At 41.4% G+C, this 12,079-nt stretch overlaps 1 protein-coding gene across 1 annotated transcript; it reads left to right on the top strand.

Annotated features, from left to right (window-relative positions):
* Window positions 1-548: 548 nt before the first annotated feature.
* K441DRAFT_90125 (glycoside hydrolase family 18 protein) lies at window positions 549-7,792 on the top strand. Its single transcript, XM_067654525.1, has 18 exons — window positions 549-914; window positions 968-1,058; window positions 1,120-1,206; window positions 1,358-1,669; window positions 1,720-2,760; window positions 2,857-3,276; window positions 3,352-3,746; window positions 3,798-3,826; window positions 3,879-4,559; window positions 4,714-4,793; window positions 4,844-4,904; window positions 4,965-5,198; window positions 5,287-5,508; window positions 5,581-6,214; window positions 6,267-6,644; window positions 6,703-6,878; window positions 6,937-7,143; window positions 7,210-7,792. The coding sequence occupies exons 1-18, from the start codon at window positions 767-769 to the stop codon at window positions 7,582-7,584; spliced, it is 5,571 nt and encodes a 1,856-aa protein (XP_067504360.1). The 5' UTR covers window positions 549-766; the 3' UTR covers window positions 7,585-7,792.
* The last annotated feature ends 4,287 nt before the right edge of the window (window positions 7,793-12,079 follow it).

Consider the following 12,079-nt stretch of genomic DNA (forward strand, 5'->3'; position numbering starts at 1 on the left):
AGGCCCCTGCAAGCTCCTCCAACTTTAAGCTGACAGTCTTTCTACAACCTTGAATTGTTTACTCTTATCAACACGTGAGGCCTCCAGGCATTCTTCAATCAAGCCCAGCATCAAACCCATCTCGGGCGAACCTGGAGGAATTGCCAAGGAAATGTCACACACTTCTTGAAATAATACCATACTTTTCGCGTAAGTTTGTTTACCTCTTTGGGGACGCGTTCACCTGTCTTCGAGCTGCGGGAGCCCTCTCGACGTTCCGCGAGGTAAAGAGCAGAACAAACGTGTCTACTCTCGGGCGCCGGCAGCCATTCCTAAAACCTCGTAGATGAGTTTTTGGGGAGAAGAATGACCTCGGCTCCAATACATGTACCGATATTATTGAAACGGCTGTAACTGACACTGCCTCGGCTGGTTTGCGAAAAAGAGCTGCACCATGTTTGGTCTCATTTCCTTGATGACACTACAGCTAAAGCTTTATCACTTTGTCCCACTGCATCACAGCTTGAAATACGCAATGGGCGCTGTGGGATCGGCATTGCCTGCAGTAGCGCCGATCCCAGCGCCTTCCGCAAGGATCTCCGCATTCAGGTACCAGTATTCCAAATTTAAGTCACAGCGTGCAGCTCGATAATCCTCCTAAGTCACCAGTCCCTCATCCAATGCCGGCCATGGTTAGAAATACCTTCTTTTATCCTTCCAGGCTTCTCTGCGCTCTCTTGTATGCAACTCTTGAACGAGCAATCATTCACCACTCTCTTTAAACACAATGTTTCGTTCTTTTCTTCCCGTCCTTGCATTACTGCATTTTGTTCTGGCCCAAGACGATGCTTCAGTTTGCTCGTCCACACTGCCTTGTTATCAAGGGTGTTGCAGCAAAGAAGGCAACTGCGGCTTTGGTCCCGAGTTCTGTGGTGGTGAGTCGGCCCAGAAATACAGCACGGCAAGGACTGACATGGTATTTTCGCAGATGGCTGTCAAGGCACTTGCAATGCCGTTGCTGAATGCGGCCAATATGCACCAGCGAATGCTACGGAGTGCCCGATCAACGTCTGTTGCAGGTATAGTTCTCTACATCCTCCGGTTGTGGACTCGTGCTCACTTCTGGTTCGTCTGCTCTAGTCAGTACGGATACTGTGGTACCACCGATGCTTTCTGTGGGACAGATTGTCAGACACACACCGATGGAGGCGGTTGTGGATCTCCTGCGTAGGCTCATTTTCTGTACTCTGAAAGATCGTTCCCCATACCCGAAGACCTTCAAGTGCTAGATTCCATTTGGCGGTAGCCAAAACATTGGAATTCTTTCCGTTTCTTATAACACTGCGATGAATTTGCTAACATCTGGCTGGAATGGCAGGAGTCCAGCGTGTTCTCCAAATACAGACGCCATGTCGTACGAACGCCGCATTGGCTACTACGAACTCTTCAATCTGGATGAGCGCGCTTGCAATAAAGTGCTTCCGGAGCAAATTGCTGTCGGACCCCTGACTCACGTCAACATTGCTTTTGCCAGTTTCGATAGCAACTTCAAAATAACCGACAATGCTGGCGATATGATTTCTCGGCTCACCTTCCTGAAGAAACGATACATCGGACTACGCGTGAATATTGCTATCGGGGGTTGGACTTTCAATAATCCTCCAACGCAGGATTATTTCTCGAACATGGCGTAAGGTCCTATGGATCTCGTTTATTGCACAGCTCTGATTTGGTAAACAGGAGCACATATGCCAACAGACAAACTTTTATCGATTCTGTTGTGGCTTTCCTTACAAAGTATGGGCTGGACGGCATTGACATCGACTGGGAGTATCCTGCTGCTGGCGACCGCGGTGGAGTTGCCGAGGACACTGACAACTACGTTCTTCTCATGTCTGAGATCCGGGAACGATTTGATCAAGAAAATCCTGGCTGGGAGGCCACTGTTACAATTCCAACTAGCTACTGGTACCTTCGAGGCTTTGATCTCACCCGTCTCCAGAAATACGTTTCTTGGTTTAATCTCATGAGTTACGACCTTCATGGGATGTGGGATCAGCATAATCGATTCACCGGTCCCTACCTCGAGGGCCATACAAACCTAACTGAGATTGACGCAGGATTGGATCTTCTTTGGCGCAACGATATAGATCCAAGCAATGTTGTCATGGGGCTAGCTTTCTATGGCCGTTCCTTCACAATGAGCGATCCATCCTGTTACACGCCCGGTTGCACGTTCTCAACTGCCGGCGTACAAGGGGATTGTTCTACCACAGCCGGTATTCTGACTTACAGCGAACTGGCTTCGAGGAATACCACATTGAATACCCAGACGTACTATGATACCAAGAGCACTGTAAAATATACAACGTACGAATATAGCCAATGGATCTCCTACGACGACGAGCAATCATTTTATGATAAAAAGACGTTCCTTTCTTCCAGGTGCTTGAGTGGATTCATGATATGGGCTCTAGACCAGGACACGCAAAACTTTGCGGCTCTTTCTGGCCTGCTCGGTGAAGACGCGATATCTAGCAGCTTGATGGAAGGCGGAAACCTGGACAGCCAGACTGCTGGCGCTTTATCGGACATTTTCGGTGCCTATACAGGACAAAATTGTTTCGTTACCCCGACATGCACCGATGGATCATCGAAAGAACAGACCGCTGACCAAGTCTGCGGGTCAGGATTTACCTCTGTCTCTACAGCACACTCTCCAGTCCAAGCACCTGGTCATCTGCTACATGGCATATGCTCTAAAGGCTGGTATCGTCATATGTGAGTAACCTCTACCAAAGCTGCTAGATACAATTGTAGAGTTCTCGGATGCCCTTCGCCTTATCGTTTTAGTGGGAAGATCATTGACTTTTACAGATGCTGTCCTACGAAAGAAATGCCAAAGAACTGTCAATGGAATGGTGCCCCGGTCCGAAGTGAGTTTGGATGCGGCGGTAAATGCGGCGGAAATCAATTTACACTCAACTCGGACATGNTCACAGACGACAAAGGCAATGGGCAATGCTACACTGGCACACGCACTCTTTGCTGTGATTCCACCGAAGTCCTCACTGATTGCTTCTGGACATCCTGCCAGGGGCCTCTAGCTCTAGGTGATCCTCCGTCATGTCCGGATGGATCAGTCTACCAAACCTACCGCTATGACCTGGACAACGGTGACTGGTGTTCCACGACCTACGTATCTCCAGTAGATGGATCGGTTGGTTCTCCGTTACACCAACCCTTTACAAGAGCCTTTTGCTGCCCCAAGGGCCACGGCTTCAGTAACTGCAATTGGTAAGTCTTGTATTGGGGTTCTCTATCTCTCATCGCCGTCATATCCACAACTTGAATATTCACTTATTTGTGTAGGTCAAACGATCCCAAGGCTTCTAGTACGCCTACCGGATTTATTACCATTGATGACGTCTGCGCACCAGAGTCTTGTACACACAAGCAAACCCAAGTAACGCAAGCATTAGAACCCCCAGTGAGTCCGGAAGTCACTAATAATGATATTGGTGTGAGCGCTGGGCCGAATGGTTTCAATTGTGATGGATTCAATACCGATGCGAGTTACAGCGCCTATTTTCCCTATTGTTGTGACCCACCAGGGAAGTACACCGAGAAATGGCCTGTTGACCCAAAATACCTCTTCGAGCACTACTACGATGACGACACAGCCGATGTCATGTGGTCCTACGCCGACAACTACGGTAACAACAACGCAGAAAAGTCTCAGCCAGACCCAAGCGATGAATCCGGAGGTGAGTTGAAGCTGCATTAATCTGCGCGCGAATTACGCTAACTCTTGATAGATGATGCTTACGGCTTCGTGATGCTCGATGTATGTCACTATCACCAAAAATAGACCACTCATCCACTGACACAGTTCCCAGGGTCCTAGTGGCTCGCTTGATGATGATTTCCCACAGAGTCAGACGGTCGTCAGGCGTACGGCAGAGATTCCAAAGGTGAAGAGGTCGCTCTTGACTGCGGACAAGAGTGTATTGGATGCCACTTTTGACCACGTGGAGGAAACCATATACGTCTACTGCAATTTTCCGCAGAAGTCGGACCAATGCCAGAAGATCTGGTATAGAGGCGCAGTAGACACGATAATCCGCCTTCCTCATCATGTGGGAGAAGGGCCATATGCGCGCGTCGTTTCCATGGAGCTTGCCGAGCCGGAATACCAACTTCCAGAACATCACATCGCTGCTCGTGCGGCTGAAAAGAACAACAATCCTGTGTACAAGTTAGCATTCGACTATAGCTTTCATTTGAGTAAAAGAGATGATGTTATCAACATGCGAGTCGATTACACAAACCTACTGGGCTACTGGGACGACTTGACCGATACACCTACAAGGAAGCGATCGGTAAAATATGACCATCTGTCACAGTCACAGTGGCGCGAAAAGATTCAAACCGCCAAGGTTAAGCATGAGAAGCTGAAGAAGCGCTATGAACCAAGCGCGGAGGCCTCTACAACAACTGAGATGGTTAACATCCACGGGGCAGACAAGCACTTCGCCAAGAGATGGTGGGGTATCTTTGTTGACTGGCTTACAAGATTGGTGAATTCCACTTTTTCCTAATACATCTCACACTTCAAACTTGTTCACGTACGGACCTGTACTTCCTGGTACCTTCTAATGATACAATGCTCGGTACGCGGGTTAAGACGTCGAACCCGCTGGACTGGCTTGTTGCTGACGATCCTCTTATCAGACAAGCGTCGAAAACAAGAACGTGGGATACCTTGAAATGGCCATCCAGAAGAGTATACTTTTGTATAAGGCGTCAATAGGGTTAGTTCATTTTACTGCACTGCTGTTGACGCTCAGCTGACACAATTTAGATGCCCTGGGGATACCTTTTCGGCCAATATGAAGATGTACCTTGACGCTAATGTCAAAATGGTGAGAAGTGATAGGTTCCCTTTTGCTTGCTAAAGATTTATAGCTAAATAGTAACTGTAGGATGCCACCTATGCGTACTACTTCTCTGGACAACTTCTTCCAAGTCCCGCAGTCACTGGAACATATGTGTATTTCTCAGTAGAACCTAGCGCTTATCTGGGCCTCCGAATTGTCGGAAATGCTCGTTTGCAGTACACCTCAGGAGAGCAAAAGTTGATTGACACTTTGTCCTATCCCGGATTGAGCATTAAGGGCATTGCGGCTGTTGGTCCTACATTAGATGTCACTGGTGAAGTATGACAAAGACACTTTTTCCTAGTGCGGTCTTCGGTCCATAGACACTAGATCGACGCGTGGACGACGCAGCTAATATATTGACCAGATACGAGGCGTTATTACGCTGAAAGGCGAAGTCAGGGCCGGCGCTACACTGAAACTTGGAAAAGCGGAAGTTTACTGGCCACAAGATGATGCCGCAAGCTCTAAATATCAAACGCTCTTAGGCCTAGACGATGACCCACAGAAACCAACATCGGGTATCGAACCAAGCTTTGACGCCAAAGTCACGGTAAACGCACAGCTTGACATTCTTGTCACTCCCAAGGTACGACCTCGAGCTCTTGTTGCAACGATTTCCTGCGTGCTCGATGATGGACCTGACAAGATAAATTCCTAGGCAAACATCGGCATTCAAGTAGGAGGCAAGATCACGGGTGGCAAGAAACTTGTCGACGCAACCCTTACGGCTTTCGTTACAACCGTCTTGGACTTCCAAGCTAAGGTTATAGGTACCGTAGGACTAACTAATGCCGGCGCTCTCTCGTATTCGTATGGAGTATACTTACTCTACAATATTGGCTACGCTGCGACAGCTGTAATCCCGGGCTTTCCAACGTGGGCTTTATCATCTCGCTATGCATATAGCCCCGACAAGAAGTTCATCATCTACGAAGGCAACGGTTCCTTTACGGCTTCTGAAACTGTGGGGAAGAGAGCTCTTGTTGACGGGCGCAAAGCTCCGCGTAGAGGATTACTCAATAGTGAGAATGACGAGGAGCTTTCGCCTTTGCTTCCACAATATCTTGATAGTCCTACCGGATTCATAGATCCTCAAGATCTTCGCATCAGCAACGTGGAGGCAATATTCCCGAATGCGTCTTCGGACAGCGCCACCTTCCTCCTTGGCAAGAGGCAGTCGGACTCGCACGACGGCGACACATCCATGGGTCAGGCTCCCGACTTCTCGAATAGCCAACAGCTTAAATGTCCACCCGGAGATACTGGAGAAGTCAAACTGCCGGATTTCCGCTGTAAGATGTGTAGCCCAGTTTACGTTTCATTGAGTTTACTAACGATCCGTAGACAACTGTGGCATCTTTAGATCTTACGACCTGCAAGGTCAAGGGAACACGGAACACATTCCAGGAATTTGTGAAGGCATACAATCTTTCTTCACGGACCGGTCCTTATCAAATAGCCAAATTGTTCTTACCTCGGACGGATTCGATAGCTCGAGTCGAAGAAAAAGAGCTTGCGGTCTAAGCTACTGTGGACCCAGAAATACTCAGATTTCCACTAATCTTGGATACACTGCAGTTACATCATGCGATGAATTTCCATTCGCAGCGACAGAAGAAGGGGGCAATTGGTTCGACAGCTTGCCTGCTACCGACAATCCCAGGCGTCCGGAGTTGACTTGTGTGCCTGCTTATGAGAACTTTCTACAGGGTAGTTGCAATAGTTAGTCCTCACCGATTGTCTTTTCACGTATCTCAATAGAGTCTGACGAGCTTCCTAGGGATCCTCAACAATATCCAGACCAATGTCAATTACTTCACAGATCCAGCTTCTGCGGAGAAGTGGGTGACGTGGGGTGCCGGTAGCAGTACGTGGTTCGGAACCGGCACCATTACGAAACAAAGGACCGCGATGTATCCGAATGCGATTCCGAAGGCCGTCAATATTGACCAGATTGTAAGTCTTAGCACCGTACTGCTATTCTGTGCGACGCAAAACTAATATGATTGCCTAGGATTACGACAACAGCCGGATGATGCTTGGCTGGTGGCTCAAGCGAAACTTCACTGTCGGTCTTGCGACTCTCTACGCTTTTGATGACGGACAAAATTGGGTTCCCAGTCCACCTGTCGTCGAAGATTGGGATCCTTACGACATTACTCAGTACAATAGTGCCGGCGGATACGATGAGAACGATCTCACTCAGATTGCCTGTTTAGTGGTAAGTCGTCACTACTGCAACACAATATCCTTTGCGGAGAGATTTCCAACTAATGAGTACACAAAGAACACATTCGAACAGTCCGACATCTTTAAAATTCCAAGTTACAACGGCTTCTGCAAGAGTGGAAACCGGCAACAGATAGCTGGTTTCGGCACTCTCGACAGATTCAAGGCGTGCCTAGTCACTTTTGCGGCTACGGGTACCAAAAGAAGGCGTGACCAGAAGATCATTGGAAAGTTTCATGAGTGGGAGATTGAGAGTATCAAGTTTGTTGATGGCCCGGAGGTTGAGGTGCCGGCGGGTGACTTTGGGGATTGGTTCCCTGTTTCTAAGGAGGGCAAAGCGCAGAAGGAGAATAAGACGCAGGAAATGAGCGAAAAGGCGGAACAAGTGGAGGAACCGGGATCGCACAGAGTAGGTGCAGCCGCTCGGTCGTAGAAATATATCAGTCTCTAGAACGCTGGTTAGCAGACAGCTGAAGTCTAGAGTCTACTTCTATTGCTATAGAAAGCTCTAGGTTAAAGTGACTGAGGATTAGTACTATTATAAAGGCTTACTTAAGGAGGGTAGGCGCTGTCTTATTGTTACCATAAAATATAAATTTATAAAATGTTTATAGAAGCTAGTAAAGCTAAAGAAGGTTTATACGTCTCTAATATCCTTTAGTTCCTTCTATTAAAGTATTACTTATATCTTCTTTAGGTCTATTTATATACCGTTAATAGAAATAATAAGTTTTAGATATAAGACCTCTCTCTTATAAAACTTATATTTATCTATATTAAGTTATAAGTAGTGTCTTATATAGCTTTTAAAACTAGTTTAATACGCCATTAATATTCTATAGAGTTATTACTAAATATTAGAATATTATTAATATATATATTATAGAATATATCTAGGTATAGATATAAGGCGTTATTAATATAATATTAAAATGAGCTTAAAGTATTAGCTAAGCTATATAGTATAATAAAGTATTTAAAAAGTCTATCTTAGGTTTAAAAGGTAGTTAGCTATTTATCTCCTTCTACTCTATAAAGTAATTAAATATAGAGGTTATATTTAAGCTTTTAGATAAGCGCTACTAATAGTATAGCTATTATTATATAGATATCTATAGAGATAAAAGTAAGTTAATAATAGTATACTTCTTTTTAGTCTACTATAAGGTATATTATCTAGGTATATAGTAGGGAGTAAATAAGTTAAGTATAAATTTTAACAAAAGAGGACGATATAGTAAAGAGTAGGTATAGTAATACCTTAATATAGAGACAAATTAATAAGGAGGGAAGGAGGGCTATAGGCCCGAGGAGCTTATAAGGAGATGCTAAGGATTAGCCCCTAAAAGCTTCTAAGTATATACCTAAGAAATAAAAGATCCCTTATATTTATTTCTTACTTTAAAATATATTTAGGTTTAAAAAGAATATTATTTATCTATTTATACTAGTTCTTTTAATATATATTATTACGGTACTATTATAAACCCTAGTTAGGGGCTTAGCTAAGCCTTAGCGCTATATATATAGATATATTCTTTCTTTAACCTTCTTTTAATCCTTATCTTAGAATTCTAGTTTACTAGCTATTAATAGATTCTATTTTATTAACTAAGCCTTTATATTATTTTAAGACTATCTTTAATTTTACTTTATATGTTACGGACGCTTTAAGTATAATGTTATAACTACTAGGAGAAGAGACGAAAGAAGCTAGTTAGTTAATTTAAGTACGGTCCAAGATGGAGCCGATTAAGCTATATGACGAGGAATGGTAAATGAGGTTATATAACGTGATCTGTATAATCTATAGGATCTATATAATCCGTAACAGAGTAGATAGAGCGCACGTATATTACGTATAAGAAGGATTTTATAGGAGTACGGTTGTGTATTTAAGGACCCTTAATCCCTACCTAGATAGTTCCTTCCTTGTAGTAATTCTTAGAATATAATTAGAGTTAATCTATTAGGCAACCACTCCACTAGTTATTATTACTTATCGACTATTATTATTTATATTTCCTATATACCTAGCCTAATAATAGGACCCACCGTAGTTCTCGCTATAAGGTTCCGTTATATAATTACTACCTAGTTACGGTATTAAATATAGTAGGTTGGACAACATGCCACTAAAAGCAGCCACTATAACGCCATTAACGGCGGCAACTATATCGAGGTTAGGTAACGATACTAGTATAGTAAATACTAACTTATAGCAACCTGTAACGGTTAGATAGTTATAAGAGATAGTTAACTAGTTAATAGAAAATAATATAATGTTAGAAAACAGGATTAACGGGATAGGTGTAGTAAAGGTTAAGTTACTATTAATTAAAAGGTACTTAGGAGAGAGATTAAAGCTTAAAGGATTCCTTATATAGATATACTTTAAGGTAGCGTAAGAGGGAGCTAAGCTAGTAATACCTATGGATTAAATAGTATACGTAGGATTGTTCTTAACAGGAAGAGCACTTAAATAGTTTAAGCCTTACCTTATAGAGATCTAGGTAAACGGAATAATAATAACAAACTAAGAGGTACGGTTTATATTCTTAAGCTGGAACGGATTTATAGAGCGACTTATATAAATGTTTGGAGACCTAGAGGCAGTAACTATAGCGGAAAAAAAACTCTAAGATATTATGTAGTAAACCTTAGTAATTAAGTATATAATATAGTTTTAGACATTAGTAATATAAGTTAAGTAGAATAATAGGGCGCTTATGGCACAGTATAAATAGGGACTTAAGGCTAAAGTCTAGGATATAATTATCCTAATAGAAGATATAAACACCCTAAGGGAGTTAATAGATTAAGCGATTAAGATTAATAATTAGATCTACTAAAGGGAACAGGCTAAGAAAGGCTAGGATAGAGTTTTATAGTTATATAAGGCGTAAAGTACGTAATAACCTAAGCTAAGTTAAAAACTATAGTATGGCGCAGAGCTAATAAACCTAAGTAGTATTAAAGAAGCCTATAAGAGATAGAGTAAGAAACTATAGAAACCTAGAGGTTAAGGGTTTAGTAATTATAGGACTAAAGAGTAGAGGCTAAACTAGGGATCTTAGTAGTAGAAGATGTTTAGGCAGACTTTATAGTAAAAGCAATAGTTTAGAGAGGGAGCTTATATAAATTGCGGAAAATAAGGTCACTTTATAAGGGATTATAAAGATAGTTAGAGTTACTATATAATAAAGGGAACTAGACTAATAGTAGATAATATATATGTATAGAGGGATAATAGTATACTGCGAGGAATAAAAGAATGTTTAATTAGAAGTTTTATATTTTGTTATAATAATATATACTAAATTTATAAGGACGCTAAGTATAGCGTAAGCTATTGGCTATAAGAGCCAGTACCTATAGGATATAAAGGAACTAATAAACTAGTTTATAGATCGGATATTAAGGACAATAAATTTAATAAAGGTGAAATATTTTATAATAATAAGGTAATAAGAGCGGTTTACTAGGAATATATAGCTATTAGAGATATTATACTAAAAGCAGAGGATGATTCTACTATAAAATAGGGAACATTAGTAGGGATTGAAACCCTACTAGATACGATATTTATCGCTTCGCAAGATATAAGAGAAGTAGGATAGCAAACCACTTTAGCACTTAATAAAGGTAAAAGGCTAAAGGCTTAAGATTCTTAAGACGAGATAAAAGACGACTAAGATTCTTAAGATAAGATAAGGTAAGCTTAAGGACCTATAACGGATAAAAACCAATAGAGTAGAGTAGTAGCTTAGTTTAAAGATATATAAATAAGCTTGGGACGAAGCTTCCTACAGGTATAAGACGAGATAAGTGAGATTTAAGACTCTTAAGATAAGATAAGAATACTAAGTAAGCCTAATAGGACTAAGGCAGGAGCTAAGCTTAAGTTAGAAGCAAGCTTAGGATTAAAGAATCTAAGGGGCTAAGAATTTAGAGTATAAATTAGGACACCTATAGGTAAGAGGTAAGGAGCTTCTTTATAGATTAGAGAATCTATAGCATAAATAGTAATTAGACTAGGAGATAGATATATAGACCTAAAGGACTTACTAGTGGAATATAGTATTTAGACTAAAGATTAAAAAATTAATACTAAGATTAAGAAGTAAAATGACTTTAAGGATTAAAGCATAAGACGCAAACCAAAAGAAACTATAGACGAATTTAGAGTAAGAATTATTATGTAGTAAGAACAGAAACTAGATAAGAGATCTAGTATATTAGGATGTATAAAGGATAGAGCGCTAATATAAAGAATTACTAATAGGCCGAGAGTAGGTATACTAAGAGCTAAGTAGCTTACTAAATTGGAAAATAAAGAGGATCTAGGGATTTTAACTAGGTTTAAAGAATGATATATAAAGGGCTGTTATAACGCAGTAATAAGAAGATACTTCCTTACGGATAAGCCGTATACACTTTAGCAGCTGTACTAAAAGTAGTATAGGTAAAGGCATAACGATAAGTGGGAAGATTTCTATATGTAGTTAGATGAAAAAGTTATCTAAGACCACCCGATTATAGAAAAGGCCATAAATTATATTAAAGGAGCCTTAATTATAACATTAAAGGATCTAAAGGAACGGTTAGAGGACTAAAGAAGTAAGAAACATATCTTAGTACCTGCGAACGAAGTTATAACATTTAAATTAGCATAATAGAGGTTTAAACTTAAAGATAAAGACGAGTTAAGAGTTAACCTAAAGTACCTAGCATACTATACATTATTATAGATTGCGTGCGTAGATGATATGTATAAGATATATAAGAATCTAAAGGAAAAGAATTGGAAATACCCTATAAGGATATATTAGATAATAGATAAGTAATAATATAGAAATGCCAAATATATGCATAGATAGCATCCAGCAGAAGTTTAAGAAGAAGGAGATTTAATATTTTAATTAGGA

The sequence above is a fragment of the Cenococcum geophilum genome (assembly GCF_001692895.1).
Source record: "Cenococcum geophilum 1.58 unplaced genomic scaffold K441scaffold_19, whole genome shotgun sequence".
In the NCBI taxonomy this organism is placed as follows: Eukaryota; Fungi; Ascomycota; class Dothideomycetes; order Gloniales; family Gloniaceae; genus Cenococcum; species Cenococcum geophilum.